Here is a 26,848-nt window from a genome sequence, read left to right as displayed (position 1 = left end):
TAGCTATTCCCTAGAGGCCTTTTTAAATGTCAGAGACTTGGGGGCACCAAGGTGGCACAGTTGGTCAGGTGTCCAACTCTTGGTTTCAGGTTCCAGCCCAGGTCATGATCTCAGGGTCGTGGGATCGACCCCTGCATCGGGCTCTGTGCTCAGCGTGTTGTCTGCTTGGGCTTTTTTCTCTCCCTCTCCCTCTGCCCCTCCCGCTTATGCTCTCTCTCTCTCTCTCTCTCTCTCTGAAATAAATAAATCTTTAAAAATAAAAATAATTGCCGGAGACTTCATAGTTATTCTTCTCTAATATAGCTCAGAGCGAATGAGTGCAAAATTATCACATTATTTTTTTCTAAATAGTCTCTGAATAGCTTTCATTGATTTAGAAGAGAAAAACGTGGAGTATACTTTATAAATAGGGATAAAAGAATTAGAAAAACAGAATAGAATGTTTAATACCCAAGCACAATTTAATGTTTATTCTGTTCTAATTCCCCAGGATTCATTTCTCATTCCTTCTCCCTCATGGAATTGAAGTTCATTTATCATCATGTGCTCCCTGATCTGTCGGGAAAGGTCTTGGTTGATGTTGGCTCCAGGCTTGGCACAGTCCTCTATGGGGTAAAGTCCAGCTTGTGGACATATTCAACATTTGGAAAATACTTTCTCCTCCTGCTAGCAACAGTTTTGCCTGCCACCATCCAAGGTGACAGCTTGGCTTTATTTATTAGAGTAACAGAATAATAAGGTTAAAATATTATCTTGAATTTGGAATTTAAAAGCCAGCTCTCTGATTTCCTTTACTGGTTTGTCTCTGTAACACAAATGAAGGCATATCAACAAAGCAGAAGCAGGTGACCTCATAACATTTTGCTATTTTGTCAGTCATTGTTGACCTTCGAACTCTGTTTTCTTTGTGCTGTATTAAATAGTGTACTGAACTTTGATAAGAACTTTTATAAAAACTTTTATAAAATTTACTTCACCTAGGAAGTTGCATATGGCCATAACAAAGTCGCTTAACACTCCTGGCTTCACGTTCCTCACCTGTAAATAAGCTACTAAATGATATCCAAGGACATACCTTGCTCCAATTTTCTGTGATTCAAGTTTGAATGTAGACATTTGTGTCTGAAATATCACTTCAATGTGGCTTTTTTTAAAAAATTCAGATCATGAGTATTTGTAACGTTCCTAAGTGGTTTTATCAAAAAACTCTAAATGTGGTTTCTGGTTGTCATTAGCAGACTTGTTAAAACATGTGGCCAACAGCAGTAGAGGCTCATGCCAGAAACTCTCAGTTCCCAGCATCCATTGCCTGCTCTAAACAGAAACACTTAACTCTTTAGTGCTTAGTTTATTTGTCAGTGTTAAGACTTTTATTCTATAATTAGGAAAGATATCCATAATAGAAAATACAGTTTGTCAGATGGTTTTTTGAGGGAGAACATGGGTAAATATGATTATTTACCATATTTGCTCCACTCTTGTCCGTTTTTTGATTTGTTAGCAAAGTATATATATATATACATATATATATATATATAGCTGAAAGAAATGAGGCTATGCAAGTATGTGACAGTGTTAACAAATTTAAACATATCCTCATTTTTCTTCATATTAAAATGGTTACTGATTCAGTCAACAAAAAATTTTTGAATACCTACTTATGCTCTGTTGAACATATTCTAAAAATCTATCATGAGCTATAAATATAAATTTGGTTCACATGTGGGTGTTACTTGATGTAAAGTATGTAACTTGATGTAAAGTCAGAATATGTTTTGACCTTTCCTTCCTTGTTAGTTTTTTGTTTTTACAATCAAAAGTGCATACATAATAATATCTAGTCAGTTCTTGATTTTCCTTGTTAACTAATTGGTCGGTTATCTTTGGCAGATCGCAGACACCAGACTGACTTCCCTAAGCCAAACAGGACACATCTCCAGCCACCTGCCTCTAGTGTCAGACTGTGCATGATTTTCCATTATATTCCCCACGGGTTAACTCCTTTCTTGCTTTCTGCTGCTGTAACTTCCCAAGAAATTACAGAAACAGGGTATTAAACAGAGAATCTGTATGCGATCACTTTTCTCATTTCCAACTTTATTGTATGCACAGTTTCGTCAGGAAAAGTAAGAAGTCAATCTTTCAAAATATAATTGCTTTTAAATAATGAAATTAATAAACTACAGTCAAGATCTTGATCAGTAAGAGTTTGAGTTCTCGAAGTTACAAGTTTTACATACATGTTATTTATCTTTCATTTTATTTTTACTTTATTGAATTCTATTTTTTTAAAGTGTGATTTTTTTTCTTAATTTTGTGTAGAAATGAACTCACAGTTCATTTACTTGCATCATAACATGCCTTTATTTTTTCAGGGTTATCTTTACAGTTCAGCACTGCAACTATATGGAGTAGAATTGAATGGAGACTTTTGCCAGTTGCAGGAAATGGTCATAAAAAAATACCAGTTCACTGACAGAATAAAGGTAATGAAGTGCAGTTGAGAGACAACGTTGCATGAGTTTCAGGTGCACGGCATGGTGACTTGATAAGTCTGTATGTTATGCAGTGCTCATCACGAGCGTAGCTACCATCTGTCACCCTATAGCGTTATCATAATATCATTGACTATGTTCCCTATGCTGCACTAAAGGTACCCTTTTAAATATATATTCCGTTATCTATTTTATAGCATAATTTAGCCAGATTTCTTCTGGATTGGAGTTGGAAAATCTTTTTGAATCTATTCTTGGTGGCTGTCGTGTAGAAACAGATTGAGTTGACTTAGTACTTTTAAACAATAAAGGTGAATTTAATTATAATTACCTTCCACTCCTATTTCTCTTCCTCCCCAATTTTATTAGAAAGTAGAATTTTTCTTAATTTCTTTCATCTCTTCTGTAGTATAGTTTTGGTAGCAACATTCAAATTCGAATCTCTAGATGTAGGTCAGAAGTGTACTTAATGAAACTCTTATGTTGAAAGTAAGCAAAAAAGTTAAGTAATGCTCTCAGTTCTTTACCTTCTTTTTCTAAGCTTCCAGGAGTTGTGTGTGGATGCCACAGAACGGCAGTTCAGGAGAATGATGCCCTGCATTTGGCTATAACAGAACTTTTCTCTTTTTCTGTATGCAAGGGGAAAAATAACCAGAAAAGGGAAAGGAAGTGTTTTGGTTAATGCAGTAATTCTTGTCCTTTCACTGACGATCCTACACTTCAATGGCAATGCAGAGAGATACTGAGCAACTAAGGCTCTCTGGTGTTAAAGTGTTGAAAGATATCTCGGTATGATTAAGGATCTAGTCCTCCCCTTTTTTTATTGAAGGAAATGTTTTTTCCTCCTTCCAAACTTCCTTTTTTCTCTCTCTTTGTCTCTCTCTCATCTTAGAGAAACAAATGATTAAAGCAAATTTATCGTCTAGTAATAAATTCATGGATTTTTCTCACTATCCCATATTTAGTGAACAGAAACACATTGTTCTTATATAATAATCACATAACAGGAATGTTGATTTAATTGAAAGTTAAGATTTAAAAATTGACCTTTTAAGAATCCTAGTTTATAAATGGGTGCTAGGGTGGCTTAGTCAGTTGAGCATCCGACTCTTAATTTCGGCTCAGGTCACAGTCTCAGGGTGGTGGGATCGCTCTGCGCAGGGCTCAGTGCTCAGCAGGGAGTCTGCCTGGGATTCTCTCTCTCCCTCTCACTCTGCTGCTCCCCCCCCCCACGCATGTTCTCTCTCTCTAAAATAAATAAATCTTTTAATAAATAAATGGAGATCCAAGTACCTTGTTATTTTTTTAAAGAAGACGATAAAGGTATGTAAAACACATTTATTTACATGTTAAAAGGTCTTCACCCCTTGCTTTTCAACAGAGCATATGTGGATGAATGCCCACCCCACATACTTCTGCGGCTTCAGTGGCTATTTGTAACCCAGTGACAGAAAGCTGTTTTTATACCATTTTATTGGCAACCTTAACAGTTTCCTTCCTCAATGGTAAAGACAATTGTTGTATTTGAGAGGCCCTAAGATCAACAGAAAGGAATTCTAGGGTTATTTTTTATAGTATCTTGAAATCTATGTAGCCTTTAAGTCTCAGGCTCTGCTTTTTGTTTTGTTTTTGTTCTTGTTTGGGCTTTTTTAACAGGACTTTCTTAAGAAGTCTAGGAATCCTTGGTTGTCCATTCAGACTTAAAAGAGTGAGAAACAAGCTGGTTGAAGTGGGGGATTCTGAGCACTGTGGGCTTCAGTGTCGAGTGATCTTGTTTGGCTGGTTAATTAGTTGGGGAATATCTGATAAAGTATCTTAAGATCTTTCCTCTTGGGCTGGTCTGATTGCCCAGAGAAAACTTTTCCAGTCTCCTTACTGAGTGGCAAACAACATCCTGGGGACTGAGTGGTAGAGGAAAAGAAGTGAAGCATAAGGGATTCACAGCATCCTGTCTGCCTTACTTCCCTTGTTTTCAGTACATTAGCCTTTCTTTCAACTAGTCCTGGTGCCCCCTGACCCAGACACCTTTTGTTTTCCCCTTTCCAGAGAATAAACCTCTATTCTTCTGCTGGGGTATGAGAAAGTTGTATAGGGGTCTGGGTACTTCTAAAACTGACTTTCAACCCAATTACTTTATTTTTAGCATTTCTCCCTTCTTCACCCAGAAATACCTGGTGCCATCAATTGTGAGCCTTTTTTGAGATTCTGTAGTATAAACCAAGTGTGGGTCTTTGCTTTCTATCTATCCAGCTTAGAAATCAGATTTTTCTAGTCTCCTAAATTCCTTGTTAGTTCCTTTTTTTCCCTAGCTTACAAAATGTTATCTCTGTTATTTCCTTTCCCATTCCCCCCATCCTCCTGGGTATACTAAAAACCCTATACTGTTACTATAATGGGGTTTCAGGATGCCATGTGTCTTATGCACTATCTTTACATGAAAGACCCATTGACTTAAATTCTTTCTACCCTCTCCGCTAGACTAAAGGGGAAGTTTTCTTTATTCATATCTTGCTTATTCCTTTGATGGCACTTAGCGTTACCAGCATAGCTGTTTCATCCCATTACTAGAATATAACATACTTGAGTGTAGATATTGTATCTCATTCATCATGGTGTATGTATCTCCCAGCACAGTATCTCGTATATAGAAGGTGCCCATTAAAAATTGGTTAAATTATTTTGGGTTGCCATGTGGCCTTTGCATTGTTAGTATTCCAGTTTGTCCAGAGCCATTTTGGGGAGTTTCCCTGGGACTTCTGTTGGTTGCCATAATTAATTGATCCACCACATTCTTTTTTTACCCTATCTGTGGGGTGGGGTGTGGGAGAGTGAACAGAGATGGGAAAGAAAAAGAGGAAACTGTGGTATATCAGTAGGTTAATTTGCATGCCTATTTCATATCTCAGCAACATGTTTAGAAAGTTTAAAGTGATTATTTTCTGTGTGTTCAGGAATATGTCAAAGGTGTGTTTCAGAGACTAGAGGCCCACCTAATTTAAATTATCTTAGTATTTTTACTGTTTAAAAAGGGGGATAAAATATGTTAAGAATCAGACCCCACAACATTCTGAATACTATTTATTTGTAAGCCCAAAGAAATCCTTTAATACAAAAGAGTTAAACTTTTTTTCTTCTTTTTAAAATAAAAGTGCTTTGTTTTGCACTTGAGAAAATAGATGTTTTCTCTTGTTATCTTGCCTGTGGCAAGACTTGTTGATTGTGGTCAAGTTAATTTTTTGAGGTATATAGTTTTTATTTTTTATTATTAAGTTTTTTATTGTAATTGCTCTGTAGTTGACATACAGTGTTATATTAGTTTCAGGTGTACAGTATAGTGATTCAGCCATTCTGTACATTGCTCAGTGCTCATCGTAAATGCACTCTTTAATCCCCATCATCTGTTTCACCCATCCCCCCGCTTCCACCTCCCCCTGGTAACCATCAGTTTGTTCTCTATAGTTAAGATCTATTTCTTGGTTTGTCTCTCTCTACTTTTTTTTGTTTCTCTCCTTTGCTTGTTTATTTTGTTTCTTAAATTCCACATATGAGTGAAATCATACCGTATTTGTCTTTCTCTGATTGGTTTATTTCACTTAGCATTATACTCTCTGGCTCCATCCATGTCATTGCAAATGGCAAGATTTCATTCTTTTTTATGGCTGAATAATATCCTATGTATATATACATACACACACACACATATATGATCATATATGTGTATAGTCATACCATTTGTATGTGTGTGTGTGTTTGTATATATGTATGGCTGAATAATATCCCATATAGATAGATATAGATACCACATCTTTATCCATTCATCTATTGATGGACACTTGGGCTGCTTCCATAATTTGGCTGTTGTAAATAATGCTTCAGTAAACACAAGGGTGCGTGTATCCCTTTGAATTAGTGTTTTTGTATTTTGGGGATAAATACCCAGTAGTGCAATTGCCAGATCATAGGGTCATTCTATTTTTAGCTTTTTGAGGAACCTCTGTATTGTTTTCCACAGTGGCTGCACCAGTTTGCATTCCCACCAACAGTGCAAGAGAGTTCCTTTTTCTCTACATCCTCACCAACACTTGTTTCCTGTGTTTTTGTTTTTAGCCATTCTCACAGGTGTGAAATGATATCTCATTGTAGTCTTGATTTGCATTTCCCTGATGATGAGTGATGTTGATCATCTTCTCATGTGTCTGTTGGCCATCTGGATGTCTTCTTTGGAAAAATGTCTGTTCATGTCTTCTACCCATTTTTTAAATTGGATTTTTTGGTTTTTTGGTGTTGAGTTGTGCAAGTTCTTTATATATTTTGGATACCAACCCTTTATCAGATACATCATTTGCAAATATCATCTCCCATTCAGGAGGTTGTCTTTTAGTTTGGTTGATTGTTACCTTTAATAGATAGTCCCAATAGTTTACTTTTGCTTTTGTTTCCCTTACTTCGGGGGACCTATCTAGAAAGATGTTGCTGTGGCCAGTGTGAGAGAAATTATTATCTGTGCTCTCTTCTAGGATTTTAATGGTTTCAGGTCTTATATTTAGGTCTTTACTCCATCTTGAGTTTATTTCTGTGTATGGTGTAAGAAAGTGGTCCAGTTTCATTCTTTTGCATGTAGCTGTCCAGTTTTCCCAACACCATTTGTTGAAGAGACTTTTTCCTGTTGCATATTCTTGCCTCTTTTGTCAAAGATTAACTGACCATAAAATTGTGGGTTTATTTCTTAGTTTGCTCTTCTCTTCTATTCATCTATGTGTCTATTTTTGTGCCAGTACCATACTGCTTTGATGACTACAGCTTTGTAATATAACTTGAAGCCTGGAATTGTGATGCCTCCAGTTCTGTTTTTCTTTTTCAAGATGACTTTGTCTATTTGGAGTCTTTTGTCAAATGTTTCCCTACACATTTTAGGATAGTTTGTTCTAGTTTTGTGAAAAATGCTGTTGGTGTTTTGATAGGAATTGCATTATATATCTACATTGCTTTGGGTAGTGTAGACATTTTTACATCCATGAGCATGGAATGTCTTTCCCTTTCTTTGTGTCATCTTCAGTTTCTTTCATCAATGTTTTATACTTTTGTTGTTTTTTTTAAAGATTTTATTTATTTATTTGACAGAGAGATAAGAGAGCTCAAGTAGGCAGAGCGGCAGGCAGAGGGAGAGGGAGAAGCAGACTCCCCACTGAGCAGGGAGCCCGATGCGGGACTCGATCCCAGGACTCTGGGATCATGACCTGAGCCGAAGGCAGACGCTTAACCGACTGAGCCAGCCAGGCGCCCCAGTGTTTTATACTTTTGAAAGTACAGGTCTTTCACCTCTTTGGTTAAGTTTATTCCTAGGTGTTTTATTGTTTTGGGTGTGAGGCATGTATTTTTAAATACATTGTTTTGTTTGCTTTTTTGGATAATCAAGTAAATTTTAGATGAAAAGTCAGACGAAGCCGATAAACATACTGTATTAACATTTTATTTTTTTGTATTAACATTTTACAATACATAAATAACTTTTATAGTTTTTATATGATCCCATTTGATTCTGTGAATCAGGACAGATATTATTCCTTTTTATTTATGAAGACACCAACTGCCTAGTGTACAAACTCAGTTGATGATGGAACCAGAGTTTGAACCTAAGGCCTTTGACTCTTACAATTAATGATAATAGTCATAGTGGGAAAAGTTCTGAACTGGGGATTGAAAGACTGTAATTATATGACTATGTAAACAAATCTGTCTAAAACAAATATTCACAAGTTTATGGTTTTTAATTAGATACTAAATATCTCCCATAGATGATACTATTAAATATACTGCTCTTTCTCACATTTTAATTAAGGTTGACTTCTCATATCGCCTCATATCGTTGAACCAATAGATATTTCTTCTGTGGTTATCTTTCTTTTCCTAAATGAACTCATTCTTCTTAAGGTGCTTCATGCAGACATCTGTACCCAGGGTTCACTGCTGCAAAATGCTGATGTCATTATCATGAATAATGTCTTCGAATATTTTCTTGATGAGGCAGAACAGGCCAGGTATGTTACTTATTCAAGCAAGAAATTTGTTAAAATATATTCAGCAAACTATGAAAAGGGATTAGTGGGGTGCCTGGCTGGCTCAGTCAGTAGAGCATGTGACTCTTGATCTTGGAGAATATAAGACCCACATTGAGTGTAGAGATTACTTAAATAAATATCTTTTTTTTAAAAAGGGATTGGTAAAGTAGAAGTATTTTCATATTAAACTTTTTTTATTTGTTAAAGATTTTATTTATTTGAGAGAGAGAGAATGAGAGATAGAGAACACGAGAGCAAAGAGGGTGAGAGGGAGAAGCAGACTCCCTGCTGAGCAGGGAGCCCAATGCGGGACTCGATCCCGGGACTCAAGGATCATGACCTGAGCCGAAGGCAGTCGCTTAATCGACTGAGCCACCCAGGCGCCCTAAACTGTTTTTTAAAACAACCTCAACAAGATTATATTAGTAAGGAAATGTAGTATGGATAAAACAAAAAGTAAACTTTGATTGTCTAAGTTTGTAAAATATTACATCTAATGGGGGGGTATATATTAAATGATATCATGACCCAAGCATTTGCTTAGCAATCAGGAATGCAATAACAATTCCCGATGGGCGTTTATACTTACTCTTTTCTGTCTCCGTTTTATTTTCTTTGAAAAAAACATGATGGGAATTAATTTCTATAAGTGATATAAGATATAAGAATATTAACCAAAATAGTGATTAGTTATCAAACTTTTAAAATATTTTTAAGGTGGTAATAGTAGGTTCCTAAAACTATTCCACTATTCACTCAGTGGGAAAATTAGCATATCTGTGATCACTTTTTTGACTTCTCTGCCACAGTTTGATGCTTTGTGACCCCATCAGGACCAGTAGCTTCCTCTAATTAGAAAATTCCTGTGGTCCATAGTCTGAGACATTTATTTTCTAGCTAGCTAGGATTCATGACTTTTTTTTTTTTATCATAATGGCATATGTGTACTCTAAATGCAGGAAAACTCCTTTCCATATGTACAAAATGGAATTACACAGATGTTTGGATTAGTGCATCAATAAGGTTTATACTGCAGAGAAATAAAAAGACATATAGACCAAAAAAAAAAAAAAAAAAGACATATAGACCATAAACAGTTAATACGGAGTGGAATCCTGAATGGCTAAAGCTCTTTATCCTGCTACCCTTTTACCTCCTGTGTTCTCCCCTGCCCCCAGCTTTCTGTCTCTCTCTCTCACACACACACACACACACACACACACACACTGCTAGTAGGTTAAGGTCATTGTGAAATTAACAGCTTAAATATTTTTAAAAGAAACTAGTTCAAAAGAAAGCTAATCATATAATCAAAGCTCAGCCAGAACGGGTGACAGTTTTTGGTCACAGGTTGAAGACCAGAAACACAACATGAGCAAAGTTATCTTAATCATAGCCCTCTTTAAGCTTAATTTCCAGTGGACAAAGTATGACTAGCTTTTCACCTTTTTAAGTTAATGACCAGTAGCAAAAGCATTCCATAAATGTTGGAGAATGAAATAGTACCAGGTTTATGTTGTATAAGAAGTTAAAAGAGAAAAACACTTTAAAATCTTTGGAGATTCATTACAGGAAGATTTTGACTGCTGAAGAGTGATGAAAGCCACTGGTGAACTTGACACTGGAAATACTGAATATTTGGGTTGTTTTAAAAAGCTTTCTTGGTACATTCATTCACACGCTCTACGTTGTTCAGTGAATAGGTATCGACCACGTGTGCTAGTTCAGTCATTTCTCCTAAATCAGTCTAGTACAATGAATTTGAAATATAGATTATAGCCATGGATGACAGTATACAGGAGAATGTTTAGAAGACACAGTAAAGCATTCTGACATTGGAATCGTTCTGACAAAACTGATCATTTACCTATGTTAATTCTGTATTATACTGAGTGAAAAAGAAAGATGACGCCACATATAGCCTCCAAGGACTTGTCTTAATTAGAATCTGAGACAAGTGGAATGATACTGCTATAGGAGTTAGTATATACGAGAAAACAAATATATCGTAATAGTAGAAAATGTGTACTCAGCAAAGACTCGGGCTTCAGAATAAGTCCGATCTCATTACAGAGTAACACCCCAGATTTGTAGAGTAATTGTAAGTTTAAAAGGTGCCTCAATGTATTTTTTGAGTAGGTGAAACAGACACAGCACCCAGAATGATAGCTTACCAGAAACAGCAAGTGCTATTCTGAGAGGCACAGCCAGCCATGCCAATTTAGTCAGCTTCTTCATTCTTATTAAATAAACTTATAAAATATGTCATTTTTAAGGAACCGCATCAAAACAATAGCTCTAGCCCAAGCACAGTGACAATTATCAAGCACTGCTACATGATTTTAGATCTAGCCTGAGGAAAAAGAACATTTGTATCATTTTGCCTAATAAACTCCAGAATACTAAACCTAATAACCATTGCTGTAACTGAGAGAAATGCAAATGACACCACTGCCCACCTGCCCGTTGCAAGGGATGCGCATCTCTGCCTTGCTTGGCCATTGCTCCCTGCTAGTGGGGTGTACGGTCAACACTCATGCACAGTATAGAAAGCCAGTTCATGTCTGCACTGAATTAGTCAGAACTGGGCAGGTACTGCCTTGTGGCACATATACACGCACATGGCATTTCATCATGCTTTCAATCTGGCTGGCCCCACTCAACTTCGCAGGCACCATGTTGCCCAAAAGTCTTCCCATTAAATATTTTTGACAACCAGATAAAGTATGATTTCACTCTTGATGTTATTTTAAAAGATGTAATCTACATATCATGCTTAATTGTTAGTCTTTGCTTGGCTTCTGGCATCTATGGCCTTTCTCCACTACTCTTCCCCACCTCTACCTCTTAGCCCTTCTCCATTCCACAGAACCAGTTTTGACACACTTCATCAAGAGTTTAAGGAGCGCTTGGGTGGCTCAGTCAGTTAAGCTTCTGACTCTTGGTTTCAGCTCAGGTCATGATCTCAGGGTCATGGGATCAAGCTCTGTGTCAGCTCTGTGCTGGGCTTGGAGCCCGCTTGGGATTCTCTCCCCTGCCCCTCTCTCTCTCTCTCTCTCTCTCTCTCTCTCTCTCTCTCTCTCTCCCCCCACCCCCTTCCTCTCCCTCTCCCCTTCTTCCTCCCTCTCCCCCTCCCCTCAAAAAAAATCAAAAGAGTTTAAGGGGCTTTAACTACTGATCCAGCTTTGACTTGTGTATTGGTTCTGAAAACTGAGTTTTGGCCTTAACAGTACCTCGTAGTAACACAAATCCCCATCGTGTTGAATCTCTTCAATGTTGTAACATCATAATTTTGCCAACACCCCCTTCAGAAACTGAAGAATTTACCAATTTCTAATATTTTGCTGCAATCCTATTTCCTGCAGGCAAACATTTTGCCCATCTGGATTTCTAGGTATTGCCTGTGCTGCATTTTCTTTTGTCATCTTCATTTTTTAAAAAGTGTTCAGTATCTGGTAAAACCTAAAATATAAGTTTTTAATATGTTGCAGAGCCTGGGAATATATCAGTCAAAATGTAAGGAAACAAGGATCGTTATTATTAACAGTACCAAGTCTTGAAGATTCTCTCTCAGGCCTTCAGGTATGTAAGCCTCTTTCCCAGCATTTCTTTTTAAGATTTTATTTATTTATTAGAGCGCATGCATGAGAAAAAGAGAGAGAGGGCAGGGGCAGGGGGAAAGGGAGAAGCAGACCCCGCTGAGCAGGGAGCCTGATGCGGGACCTGATCCCAGGACTCTGGGATCATGACCGGAGCCGAAGGCAGATGCTTAACCAACTGAACCACCCAGGCGCCCCTTTCCCAGCATTTTTATTGTCAAAACTTTTCTCCAGTTTTTTTTCTGATAGCTATTAACAATATTCTAGAGATGTTCTATCTGAATATAGTGACAGATGATAGAAAGAATAGCAGTAACTTATGGCCCAAGAACTGGTTTGTGGTTTGTTTATTGGCCTCAAGAGCTCTGAAATTGCAATTCTTATCTTGATATAGATTCCTTTACTTCTCCAACCAGTTTTTCCAACTTGGGGGTTATAGTTTTAGGTTAACAAATGCTACTAAATGTTTGTAAGAGGCTTAGAACACCCACATCATAACTTCCCCCTTAGAACAAAAGGAACAGAGATACCTGGGTGGCTTAGTCAGTTAAGCACCTGCCTTCGGCTCCATGATCTCGGGGTCCTGGGATCAAGTTCCGCATCAGGCTCCTTGCTCAGCAGGGAGCCTACTTCTCCCTCTGCCTGATGCTCCCCCTGCTTGTGCTCTCTCTCTTCCTCTCTCTCTCTGACAAATAAATAAAATCTTAAGAAAAAAAAAGAACAAAAGGAACAGAGTTGTTCAAGGCTTCTAGAATCGGATGTGTAGACTGGAGGCCCATATACTCTGCACAGTTTGGAATCTTGTACAAAGCACTTCTTTGTTCCTTAGATTCTCCATATAAAGTAAGGCCCCTATTTACTAAGTTTCAGCCCAATAAGTTGACCCTATATAAAGGTTAATTAGTATTTATAAAGTTCTTAGAGACCCCTAGATGAAAGAAATAAAATATAAATGGAGTATTATTATAGTTTTCTTCAGTAGCGCTTTCCTTTCCTATAAGCACTGCCAAATGTAAGCATCTATTTCTTCCTTTAAAAACAAACTAAGCCATCATCAATAATACTTCCTTAAGAAATTTTTGTCAGTCATCTAAATTATAAAAGTAGGGGCGCCTGGGTGGCTCAGTCGTTAAGCGTCTGCCTTCGGCTCAGGTCATGGTCCCAGGGTCCTGGGATCGAGCCCCGCATCGGGCTCCCTGCTCTGCGGGAAGCCTGCTTCTCCCTCTCCCACTCCCCCTGCTTGTGTTCCCTCTCTCACTGTGTCTCTCTCTGTCAAATAAATAAATAAAATCTTAAATGAATGAATAAATAAATAAATTATAAAAGTAATTCATGTTTATAATAACAAGGGAAATAATCCTGAGATATATAAAGAAAAGATGTTAATCTCCCCATCCCCTCCACTTGATTCTTTTCCAGGAGAGACCCATCTCATGTGTGGTATAACCCACCATACTTTTCCATGCTTATAAAATATGTGTTTAGGGACGCCTGGGTGGCTCAGTCGGTTAAGCATCTGCCTTTGACTCAAGTCATGATCCCAGGGTCCTGGGATCGAGTGCCGCATCGGGCTCCCTGCTCAGTGGGGACCTGCTTCTCCCTCTATCTGCCACTCCCCCTGCTTGTGCTCTCTCTCTCTTTCTAATAAATAAATAAAATAAAAATTTTAAAAAAATAAGTCTTTTAAAATATATGGTCTCCAAGGGGCGCCTGGGTGGCTCAGTCAGTTAAGGATCCAACTCTTGATCTCAACTGAAGTCTTGATCTTAGTGGTCTTGAGTTTGAGTCCTGCATTGGGCTCCCGCTAGGTGTGGAGCCTGCCAAAAAAAAAAAATAGATATATGTAAACTTAAAAATATATATATATGTTTATGTGACCATATATATATATGGTCTCCAATTTATAATTTCTTTATAGATTGAAATAATTTGGTGATTTTTCACTTAACAAAATAATGGTTTCACACTAAATATATAAATCTGTCTAGATAATCACTGGAAATTATTATTTATGAAAGAGTCCTTATGCATGAATTTTTGAATAACTATTGCTTTCTTATTTAATGAAACTTCTTTATTTTTTTTTAAGATTTTATTAATTTATTTGTCAGAGAGAGAGAGAGCACAAAGCAGGGGGAGTGGCAGGCAGAGGGAGAAGCAGACTCCCCTCTGAGCAGAGAGCCCGATGTGGGGCTTGATCCAGGACCCCGGGCTCATGACCTGAGCCAAAGGCAGACGCTTAACTGACTGAGCCACCCAGGCGTCCCTAATGCAACTTCTTTAACCAGATATATTCATTGGCGGCTCTAGAATTTCTGTGTCATAGGGACTCAAGTTTACAGTGTAAAGGGAAGGACCGATGAGGGTTACGGAGGGAGATTAGTGCCTCTCATGCAACCCCTTAGCACCATCACTTGTGTATGTATGAACAGTTTTCTCTGTTCTCTGTATTCTCATTGTTGTTTTAGTCTTTTATTGTTTAAACCTAATGATAATTATTAACCTAGTTACGTTAAAACAATTACTCTATTCTGTATTTTCTTTATTCTTTCAAATTCCAAAATCAAAGTAAATTAAATCCTGAACCCACAGACCTACCATGTAGTACAACAAAGAATTGTTCATGTGACACCATGTAAACTTAGTCCCGCTTGTTGTAAAAAAAAAAAAATCTGTTGTCTTCAGTCACTTAGTTCATCATGATTTCTTGAAGTTCCAGAGAACAGGATCGTTCTGCAATTTTCATGTTTGTTTGTAATCCTTTTTTCTTCTAGATAAATATACAGTTATCTTCCTGGGTTGAAGAGGTACCACTGAACTATGATGTATACCCAGAAAAGCATATTGACAGAGAAGCTCTTGAACAAATTCATTTGTATAAGATTCTCTAACATTAAAATAGTCCTACGTCAGTGTAATGGTTTGTTGAGTATATTACAAATTAATAAAAAAGAAACATCACCCCAATACCCTAACACATATTTCTGTATATTCCTTTCTAGACTTTGTATGTATGTTTACATATTTGTAAATAGTCTTATGGGTATATATGCACATATATAGTTGTGTATAGACACATAATTGTGTCCATATAACCTTTGATTTCTGTGATAATTTAATTAAAATACTTATCTGAATATTTTTGGTTTTCTCCCGTTTCTTTTATCTTATTAAAAACATAAATATGTCTTTCTTTAGTCACTAATTCTGTATACCAATTCCAGATATGAGAAAAAAGAATAGAAGGTGATTCTATCATGAGAGAAGGGTAGAGGGGAAGGTAGGTTACATTGTATCCCATTTATTAGGTTTCTGTTCTGTAAGATTCCTTGTACACAGCTTTATGTGAAGAGGCTAGCACAAGAACCAAAATAAAAAAATAATTGCAGTTGCTAGGAAAAAGCAAAACTAGAAAGATAGCCTCCAAAATATAAATAGAGATTTTATCTAGCTGGAGGAATTACTGCTGATTTTTTTTCTTTTCCGTATTTTTCTGTATTTTCCATTTTTTTCTATAATGAATGTATTTTGAGATCAGGAAAAGCAAAACTTTTTTTTAAAGAAAACAATGGAACATCAAAAGAACACCTAACTAGTTCTAGTAATCTCATATTTAATATTATATTTAAATGACTTTTTTAAACGAAACTAACCTACATTTTGGAATTGCGGAACTTTCTGGAAATCTATGTTTTGGGTTTTTTTAAAGATTTTATTTATTTATTAGCAGGGGGGAGGGGCAGAGGGAGAGAGAATCTTAAGCAGCCCCCTTACCCAGCGTGGAGCTGACTCAGGGCTCAATCTCAAAACCCCAAGATCATGACTTGAGTTGAAATCAAGAGTTGGACACTTAACCAACTGAGCCACCCAGGCATCCATTTCTTTTTTATTTTGTTTTGTTTTGTTTTCAAGAGGTTATTGGTCAATAGCTAAATAAAATGCTAAAAATAAAAAGGTTGAAACTTGGGTCGCCTGGATGGTTCAGTCAGTTAAGCCTCTGCCTTCAGCTCAGGTCATGATCCCAGGGTCCTGGGATCCAGTCCAGCATTGGGCTCCTTGCTCAGTGGGGAGCCTTCTTCTCTCTCTGCCTGCCTCTCTCCCTGCTTGTGTGCTCTCTTTCTCTCTCTTTCTGACAAGTGAATAAATAAAATCTTTTAAAAAAAATTTTTTTTAAAGTTTAGAACTTTTACTGTTATTAATAAGCTTCATATTTAGTATCTGGTATAATACTGAATATCAGGATAAATGCTGGAATTCCAATAATTTCTTATTCATACAGGCATTACTTATTCCTGCTAATACATTAAACATTTTTACCATGCTAGTTACCCAAGAAGCTAAAGCAGAGTTAGGAAGTTACTATCAACTCTGGCATCTCAGTAACAGTTGGATGTTTCCAGGAGGCTGTGCAGATTTTCTGAAATTTTGAAGAGATTTCTAGAAATGGAGAAAAATTAATCGAAAGTATTTGAAAATATTTCATACTTAAAATACTTGCAGCTGTTATTCATATGATTGTTTTATACATAATTAAATATATTGGTTTATTGCAATAATATTTTGGCACTTAAATTTCAAACACAACAAACACTACTAACTAGCAAATACGTAAGATACCAATAGTAATCATCTGTGAAAAAATAAGTTTATTAATAATATGGCACATACAAACAACATTTATTGAATTTCACTTGATGGTGCACCTATTCTTGAGAAACTATATTTCATAAACTCTGGTTCCCGATCGCCCTAGTTTATTTGACTGTTACTCAGAAGCGTGAACCTCTAAAGCACAATCGGCTTCTATGGCCCTGGGTGAATGCCAGAACTCCCATTCTAGAATGCTCTGGACAGGACAGAAGGAGAGAAAACACTAGCAATACTCTGGACCAGGAAGGGACAAGTCTGTCTGTAAACCTAGTTTCATATCATTCAGCCCCTAATTTGTAAAACAAAAATAAGTACGTATTCAGCTATCAATAGTGGAATATACTCAAGACCACAGATTATCAGTGGTTTCCATAGATATGTGCATAAAGTTACAGAAAAAATTGACATTTATTTTTTTGTAATCTCTACACCCAACATGGGGCTTGAACTCATGACCCCAAGATCAAGAGTCCCATGTTCTACCGACTGAGCCAGCCAAGTGTCCTGACAATTGTTTAAATACTATTGTCATTGCTATGATTTTAGACATGTTAAAATAAACTATGGGTCTTTAGTTGATGGAGTGGAAAAAAGGTATAAAATATAAAATATTGGAAATTATTCTGTGTAATATTTATACACTTAACAGTTTTTAATAAATGCCTGAGGCAAATATTAGAACTCTAGAATATTGAGGAGATCTTCTTCTACCAGTATTAATATTCTATATGTGGAATTCTTTAACTTAACTTTTTAAATGTCTATATATTTGTCTAGAGACAATTATTGTCATTAAAAAGGCTAGTTTCTTACTTGGGGAAAATTTTGCGTATATGGAGTTTACGCTGCTCGCAGTTTGTCACTCCTTAGCCTCAGCCTCCCTCTTTCCCCTCCATTGTCTGTGCGGTGTGTCTCACAAGGCTCAGGGGAGGAAGAGTAGTGAAGTTAAGATATTTTTGTATTTCAGCAGCCAAATGAAAAAATACACAAAACAAAGTATTTTTCCGTATAGCATTACTTGGGCTCAGACAACTAAAAACATTAAGATTACAGTAAATGTCCAAATTATTTAGCTCTTTAGCTGATAAAATACATGACAAATTGGATGAAAGAGTTAAATTGATGGAAAACAGAAAATAAAATTGTTTTTTAGAACTTTTTTCTGCCTATGTTCCTTTAAAATTACTGAACTTAATAGAGCTTCTCCAAGTTTGATCACCGTGTTCCTTCACCCAACCTCCAGTTCCCTCTACTAAATGCAGATACCCTTGAGGTCCCAACCAGGTCCTATTTTGGGATGCCAGAGCTGAAACACTCCAGAATTTCATGAAAACTTTGTTATTAGTAGTCATTATAAGGTATTTTCTATTGATGGTGAATCCCACAGCCATGCAACTATTAATTACATGAACTAATCCCACAAACATGTATTAAAGCTCACACTGTGTATCTAGCACTCTACCCACCTCTAGTTACAAAAATAGAACACTTGGCTCCACCATGAAAGAACTCACACTCTAAGGAGGGAGAGGGATGACACATTAGTTTAGATAAAGGATAAGGAAAGACGTTCCTGGTAAAGGGAACAGCATGTGCGGAGGCAGAGGATAGTATTTTAGTATGACTAGAGCCCAGCTTAGGAAGGATTACATGAGGATCATGAAGTGGACAGATGCCAGATCAGGAAGGGCATGGTATCCCAAGCAAAGGAGATCACATTTTATTGAGTCAGGGTGAACCATCACAAGATTTTAAGCAGCATATTGATATGGTCAGAATAAAATTATAGAAGCCATATGGTAGTCCAGCAACTCTAGGGATGTAGGGAAAAGAAAGGAGTCAAGAGGTATCTAGGAGTGCTCAGCACTTTATTAGGGAGTAAATCAATCCAACATTAAAGAGGGTTTAAAAATTACATTTATGAAGATACATAAGAAAATCCATGTGGCATTACAGCAAATAATTATTAAGTCAAAAGATAATAGCAAGGAATCTACTGAATGCAGTCTTATACTGCCAGCATAAAAAATGGTTAGATACTAAGTATATGGCCAGAAAAGAATGCTAGGAGGCAAACACTAAGACAATAACTTGAAAAGGGAACTGCCAAGGGTGAAACACACATGTGTGCATACACACACACAGACACACACACGCAAACACACAGTAAACAAGAAAATTAGCATTGAAGAGAAGGATTTGGGTGGGGCATAAAGTTCCAAACATTCCTCATGTAAATAAAAATCTAGCTGGGAGAAAACAAAAACAAAAAACTTACGGGTTTCACTGGGGTCACGCTAGCACAGGAAAAGATTTCTCCTTTTCAGAGGAACTCAATTCTGGGACACCATATTAATTGAACAGGCCTTGTTTGGCAGCTGTCAACTTCCCTAGACTTGTCCAGATGCCTAAAGCAAACCAACCACTTTAGGCTGTAGTTTACCCACTAGTAAATTAAGTTAATTAATGTTTTTGGACCATGAGTTTCACAGGAGTATTATGTACAGTAATTGAATGGTAAATACCTTGAGATATACACAGGGAAAAGCACATAAATAGAATAGAAATTGAAATTGATTTTATTTTTCTTAAAGATTCTATTTATTTATTTGACAGAGAGAGAGAGTGCGCAAGCAAGCAGGGGGAGCAGGAGGCAGAGGGAGAAGCAGGCTCCCCACTGAGAAAGGACTTGGGGGGGGCTCAATCCCAGGACCCTGGGATCATGACCTGAGCCAAAAGTAGACGCTTAACTGACTGAGCCACCCAGGCGCCCCTTAAAATTGGTTTTAGAGTCTCTCTCTAAAGATGTGTCCCAAGAAAATTGATAGATATGCTAAGCATAATTGTATCAAGGATCCTCATTTCAAGTTAGTTTTTGCCAACAATAATGATCATCCGTTGTTTAAATTCTCCAAAACTTCTTGTTTTCTCAAATTTCTACTTTCTTTGAAGGAGATGAGGAAAAGAAAAATATGCCCAAGATAATCTAGGAATAAATTGAATATGCATTAATGAAAACGTAATCCTATAGACTAAGAAGAAAAAAATGTATGAAAAATCTGAAACTAAGGGCTGGAAAAGATCACAAGCTATGAAATGGGTTCTTAAGTAGCTCTGTTAAAATACTTCCATGCTGACCTAAATCAAAGACAGACTTCTAGACCAGGAAGGTAATATATATTTAAATCCTGAGCACTCAAGGAAGATTTTCTGATTAAAACACACACACACACAAAACCCCAAATTCATTGACACGGATTTTGTACTTGATGTGTTAGGTACGGAGCCTGACAACAACCCAATGAAGTAGGAGCTATTAATCCTATTTAACAGATGAGTAAACTGCAGGGGTTTTTTTTTTATTTTTTTTAAAGATTTTTATTTATTTATTTCACAGCAAGAGAGGGAACACAAGCAGGAGGAATGGGAGAGGGAGAAGCAGGCTTCCCGCGGAGCAGGGAGCCCAATGCAGGGCTCGAACCCAGGACCCTGGGATCATGACCTGAGCCAAAGGCAGATGCTTAACGAATGAGCCACCCAGGTGCCCCCTGAGTTTTAGTGAAGGTAAGAAACTTTCCAAAAGTTCTACGGCTGGTAAATGGCACAGGGAAGATTCAATTCTTTTTCCTATCTCAACTCCAAAGCCTATGCTCTTTTGTTATACTGCCTCTGTATTTTAAATTTCATAGTCTAATATTAACCACAAAATCAACAGATTATAATGGAGGGTAGCCTCTTTATTTTGCCTTTAGATTCCTCATCAACGTGAGAATTGCTTGAGTAATTGTCTAGCGTGTGAGTTACAGCTGTGATTTTTTTAAAGTTTTGATTTAAATTCCAGTTTAAGTTAACATACAGTGTAACATTAGTTTCAGGTGTACAATATAGTGAGTCCACACATTCATACAATACCCAGTGCTCATCACAACAAACGCACTCCTTAATCCCCCTCAACTATTTTACCCAGCCCCCCCACCCAGTTACAGCTCTGATTTATAAATCTGTTGGATCCTTAAACCAAGAGTAAAAGTGACAAGGTCATAGTTCAAAATTTGTGGCTTCTGAATGAAAGAGAGGTACAACATGGCTTTAATATTATAATTGATATTGATTAATACTATGATTAGTAGTAGTATGTACTCAGGTATGTATCCTAGATACATACCCAAGAAAAAGGAAAGCATAATGTCTAAAATAAAAACTTGTACAAAAATGTTCATAGTACATTATATACATAGTAGTAGTAGTATCCTAGATGAAAATTATTAATGTGAATATATTTTTACATTGAAAGTTACCTATAAGGCGCCTGGGTGGCTTAGTCAATTAAGCGTCCGCCTTCTGCTCAGGTCATGATCCCAGGATCCTGGGACTGAGTCCCTCATTGGGCTCCCTGCTCAGAGGAGAACCTGCTTCTCCCTCTCCCTCAACCCCTCCCACCTGCTCGTGCTCTCTCTCTCTCTCTCTCTCTCAAATCAATAAATAAAATCTTTTTTTAAAAAGTCACCTATATAGAAAGTAGGTTCAATCTCTCCCTTTTTTCCCCATTTTTTAAATTATTCATACATTATAAAATAATACCTGAACTTTTCAAAAGCAACTGAAGACATAGAAAACATGCCAAGATTATGGCTTACAGGCAGGGAGGGTAACTAGTTTAGACTATAGATGATTTACTTAAAACAATGACTCAGTTTTTGGATTCCAGCTTTGTTTATTTTTCCTTGCCAAACAGACATTATTATTTAGGTCAAACTGCAAGGTGCAAATAAGAAGAGCCATTCTTTCTGTTGGAAGATGAAGAATTCAGAGAAGCACAGATTTTTAGTTAGAAGATAACAGGATATACCAGTTCAAATCCATTTTCTTAGAGAAAGAAAATTATATTTGAAGCATCTTTGCAAAGTGGGAAAAAAGCAGCTTCCTTAAAATAGATCTGCATTCTGATAACATGGGACCAACAATTTATGGGATAAAATGAAGCTTGGAAAGTACATCAGGGGGGCGCCTGGATGACTCAGTCGGTTAAGCATCTGCCTTCGGCTCAGATCATCATCCCGGGGTCCTGGGATCAAGCCCCACGTCAGGCTCCCTGCTCAGCGGGGAGCCTGCTTCTCTCTCTCTCTCTCTCTCTCTCTCTCTCTCTCTCTCCCCCTCTGACCCTCCCCCCTCCTTGTGTTCTCTCTCTCTCTCAAATAAAAAAATAAAATCTTTTTTTAAAAAAGTACTTTAAGTTGACATTGAGAAATTGAAATCTTCCTACATTGCTGGTAGGAATATACAATGGTACAGATACTTTGTGGAAAACAATTTGGTAGTTCCTCAAAATATTAGCCATAGAGTTACCATATGACCTAGCAATTCCACTCCTAGATACATACCCAAGAAAAAGAAAAACATACGTCCAACATAAAAACTTGTACATAAATGTTCATAGTACATTATTTATAATATCCAAAAGGCAGGGTAGGGGAAACAAGTATCCATCAACTAATGAATGGATACATAAATAATAGTGGATAAATAATTCCATACCATGGCATTTTATTCAGAATAAAAATAAAGTACTGATACATGCTAGGACATGGATGAATCTTGAAAAACTGCTAAGTGAAGAAACCAGTCACAAAAGATAACATGTTGTATGATTCTATTTTTATGAAATGCCCAGAATAGGCAAATCTGTAGAGACAGAAAGTACATTAGTGGTTGCTTTGAGCTGGGAGGGGAGTAGGGGGAGGATAGGAAGTGACTATTAATAGATATGGGGTTTCTTTTTGGGGTGATAAAAATAGTTTAAAATTAGATTGTGGTGATAATTGCACAACTCTGTGAATATCCAAAGAACCATTGAACTACACACTTTAAATGGTTGAGATTGTCTACTGTATGTGAAGACATCTTAATAAAATTGTTTAAAAAAATAAAATGAGGTACCAAAATTACTTTAGGTTGTAAGCAATATCTGAGGCTTTATCCTTGAAAGAGTTGGGTAACTATTTAGCACAGCAGTGTTTGTACTAGCAAATCATAAAGTAAGAAGACTCATATACTTAGTTTAACAAGTACATGCTTGATTTTCAGAAAACAAACAATTATATTAAAAATTATGCTAATCTCAGCAGGTTCATTAGAAGCAATGAGGTCCTTGTAGTCCTATCGCCTACGATTTTAGGTATATGTGGACATAAGGTTATCCGACAAGAGTATAAACCAGTGGTCTTTTAGTCCTCCTCTTACGCAAGTCCACTGGACAGATGTCTAGCATTTTCATCGCCTTCATACATTTTTTAGCACTGAAAATAACTTTTACACTTATGACTACAGACAGGAAACAAGATCTGGGACATGTCCCACTGACAAAGATCTAAAAGCAAGCTGCCCCAAAACCAAGGAGGCAGCAGCCCTAAAAGCAATTGTGTCTGCTGTCCTTTTTTCTCTGTATTTACTAAGAGTTCCTGAACTAGGTACTGGGGTTGATAGAGGCGTATCGTACATGCTCAAAACTGTCAGAAGTCTCTTGGGTAGGAAAGGAGGGCATGGATAAAAGAGATTTTGATCACTGCAAAAGAACTACAATTTTTACAGGTAAAACAATTTGCAGGGCTTTATTATACCCATTTAGAATTCTGACTAGTTCTTCTGAGCACTACATGTAATATTAGTATTGGTACCAAAGCACACAGTTTTATTGAAGTATGATCAACATACAATAAGCTGCAATAAGTGTAATAAGTATATTGTGACATATGTACATACCTTTGAAACCATCATCACAATCAAGATGATAACCATTTCCATCCCTTCTAGGCTTTCCTCCCATCTCTTTGTCATCTATCCCTCCCTTGACCCCTACCCTAGGCAATCACAGATCTGATTTCTGTTGTGATAGATTAGTTTGCTTTACATAAATGGAAACAGGCTGTATACGCTTTCTTTGTCAAGCTTTTCTCGTTTGGCATAAGGATTTTAATGTCCATCCACGTTGTTGCATGTATCAACAGTTTGTTCCTTTTTATTGATGAAGAGTGTTCAATGGTATGGATTTACCACCATTTTCTATAAATCTTGATAGAAAGCATTGTAGATCTTCCAACTTCGTTTTTCTTTCAAAAATTTTTTGGCTAGGGCGCCTGGGTGGCTCAGTTGGTTAAGCGACTGCCTTCGGCTCAGGTCATGATTCTGGAGTCCCGGGATCGAGTCCCACACCGGGCTCCCTGCGCAGCAGGGAGACTGCTTCTCCCTCTGACCCTCCTCCCTCTCGTGCTCTCTATCTCTCATTCTCTCTCTCTCAAATAAATAAATAAAATCTTTAAAAAAAATTTTTTTGGCTACTGTAGGTCCTTTGTGTTTCCACACAAATTTCCACATCCCCTTGTAAATTTCCACAGAAAATCCTGACGGGATTTTCATTGGGATTACATTGACTCCATAGATCAGTTTGGAGAGGAGTGACATCTTACAATATTGAGTTTTCTGGGCTCAGTCGGTGCAGCACACAACTCTTGATCTCAGAGTTGTAGGTTCGAGCCCCACGTTGAGTGTAGAGATTACTTAAAAATAAAATCTTTAAAAAACCAACAAAACAATATTGAGTTTTCTGACCCAAGAACAAGGTATACCTTTCCATTTGCTTAGGTCTTTAATTTTTTGCAGCCATTTTTTATAGCTTTTAATGTTCAGGTCTTGTGCATTTTTTGTTAAATTTATTCCTAAGCATTATATTTTTAATGTTTTTAATTAATGATTTCTTTTTATTTTTTAATTTCGATTGTTGCTAGTTATATAAAAATAACGATTGATATTTATGTACTAACCTGTCTTCTATAATCTTGCTAAATTCACTTATAAGTTCTAGTGGGTTTCTTGGTGATTCCTTCAGAAAAAGTTTTACTTCTTCCCTTCCAGTTTATTTACTTTTATTTCTTTACTTGCCTTATTGCAGTAGCTCTGACTTCCAGTAAAATGTTTGACAGAAGTGGTAAAAACAAACCTTATCTTATTTTCAATCTGCTGGGAGGAAAGCACTTAGTCTTTCACCTGTGAGTATGATATTAGCTACAGGTTTCAAGCACATGCCCTTTATTAGTTATGAAGTTCCCTCTTCTTGGTTGACTGACATTTGTAGTGTAAGTGTATATTAATTTTGTCAAATTATTTAGCCACGCTTACTGAGATGATCACATGATTTTTCTTTTTAAGTCTGTAAAAATTGCGAACTACACTGTTTGATTTTCAAATGTTAAACCAACTTTGCATCCCTGGGATAAACCCTGCTTGGTCATGACATATTACCATTTTTGTCAATTGTTGGATTTGATTTCGTAGAATTTTAAATCCATGTCAACAAGGAATTTTGATGTGTAGATTATAGTTGTTCTTGTTGTTTCATTGAAATATCATTGTCTGGTTTTGGTGTTAGGTTAATGCTTGCCTCTTACAATTTCTGCCTTTATTTATTTTTTTTAAGATTTTATTTATTTGAGAGAGAGAGCGAGCAAGCATGGGTTGGGGGCAAAGGCAGAGGTAGAGGCAGACTCCCCGTTAAGCAGGGAGCCCGTCGCAGGACCCCGAGATCATGATCTGAGCCGAAGGCAGATGCTTAACAGACTGAGCCACACAGGTGCCCCCAATTTCTGCCTTTAAATTGTGTGTTTAGATGATTACATTTACTGTGATTATTGATATAATTAAGTTTAAATTTACCATTTTTCTTTTTGTTTTCTATTTGTCTCATCTGTTCTTTTTTTTTAAGCTTTTATTTTTATTTTAGTTGAGAGAAAACAAGTGAGAGAGAGAGAGGGCACAAGTAGGGGAGGGGCAAAGGGAGGGAGAAGCAGGCTGCCCCATGAGCAGGGAGCCTGATGCGGGGCTCGATCCCAGGACCCTGAGATCATGACCTGAGCCGAAGGCAGACACTTAACCAACTGAACCACCCGGTCACCCCCGTCTCATCTGTTCTTTGTTTGCTTTTTTTTCCCCCTTGTCCTATCTTCTTTTGTATTAATTAGAACAGTTTTGATGATTTGATTTTATCTTCTTTATCTGCTTATTAGCAATACATCTTGTTTTTTTAACTGACTGCACTAGAGTTCACAGAATACATCTTTAAGTCATCACCGTCTACCTTACATAATATTATACTAATTCATACATAGTGTAAAGACCTTATAACCATATACTTCCTTTTGTCCCCACCCAGCCTTTGTGCCATTGTTGTCATACAGATTTACTTCCACATATATTATAGACCCCACAATACATTGCTATTGTTTTTTGCTTTCAACAGATCATTATTTTAAAGATATTTTTAAAGTAAGGGAAAAGTCTTTTATATTTACCCCCACATTTACCATTTCTAGTGCTCCTCATTTCTTTGTGCAGATCCATATTTCCAATTGGTTACCATTTACTTTGTGCCCGAAGAACTTCCTTTTTGCATTTTTAGAACTGGTCTGCTGACGATGATTCTCTCAGCTTTTATATGTCTAAAAATGTCTATATTTTGACTTCATTTCTGAAAGACTTTTGCGGGGTCTAGGATTCTAGGTTGATGGTTTTGTCTTTCCATATTTTAAGACGTTCTCTGCGCATTTTGGCGCTGCTTCTGTCATCCTTACCTTTGTTTCTGTATTTGTATCTTGTTTCTCTGGCTGCTTTTAATATTTTCTTTTTGTTACTGGTCCTCAACAATTGCATTTTGATATGAATGGCTGCGTTTTATTTCATTCTTTCTCTTGCTTGGGATTTATTGTGCTTCTTGGATCTGTGAGTTTATCCTTTTCATCACATTTAGAAAATTTGGAGTTATTATTTCTTCATATATGCATTCCATCCCTCCATCTTTCTCCTCCCCTTCTGAGACTCTAAGGACACATATGTTAGGCTGCATGATGTCCTGCAGTTCAGTAATGCTTTGTTCTTTTTTAACTCAGTCTTCTTTCTGTTTCTTTCTCTTTTTTTTTAAGATTTTATTTATTCATTTGAGATAAAGAGCAAGAGCAGAGGCAGAGGGAGAAGCAGGCTCCCCGCCGAGCAGGGAGCC

At 37.0% G+C, this 26,848-nt stretch overlaps 1 protein-coding gene across 6 annotated transcripts in view; it reads left to right on the top strand.

The window, feature by feature from the left end:
- LOC112822477 (uncharacterized) overlaps positions 1-15,290 on the top strand; it is a 35,447-nt gene extending 20,157 nt beyond the window's left edge. For 4 of the 6 annotated variants that reach the window (XM_025870173.2, XM_025870172.2, XM_073895092.1 and 1 more), the window contains exons 5-9: positions 491-612; positions 2,376-2,486; positions 8,427-8,533; positions 12,046-12,136; positions 14,928-15,290. In XM_025870173.2, coding sequence (XP_025725958.1) covers positions 491-612; positions 2,376-2,486; positions 8,427-8,533; positions 12,046-12,136; positions 14,928-15,044 — 548 coding nt within the window. In that variant the 3' untranslated portion in view covers positions 15,045-15,290. Of the gene's footprint in view, positions 1-490; positions 698-1,890; positions 2,487-8,426; positions 8,534-12,045; positions 12,137-14,927 lie in introns of those variants that run through there. The other 2 variants (XR_012378962.1, XR_012378961.1) reach the window with 2 other exon arrangements.
- Positions 15,291-26,848: the final 11,558 nt, after the last annotated feature.

Source organism: Callorhinus ursinus, unplaced genomic scaffold (assembly GCF_003265705.2).
Source record: "Callorhinus ursinus isolate GAN/ISIS: 27379988/994484 unplaced genomic scaffold, GSC_fseal_2.0 scaffold8, whole genome shotgun sequence".
Taxonomy (NCBI): Eukaryota; Metazoa; Chordata; class Mammalia; order Carnivora; family Otariidae; genus Callorhinus; species Callorhinus ursinus.
The sequence above is the reverse complement of the archived record's forward strand: the minus strand, read 5'-3'. Positions and strand labels throughout refer to the sequence as shown.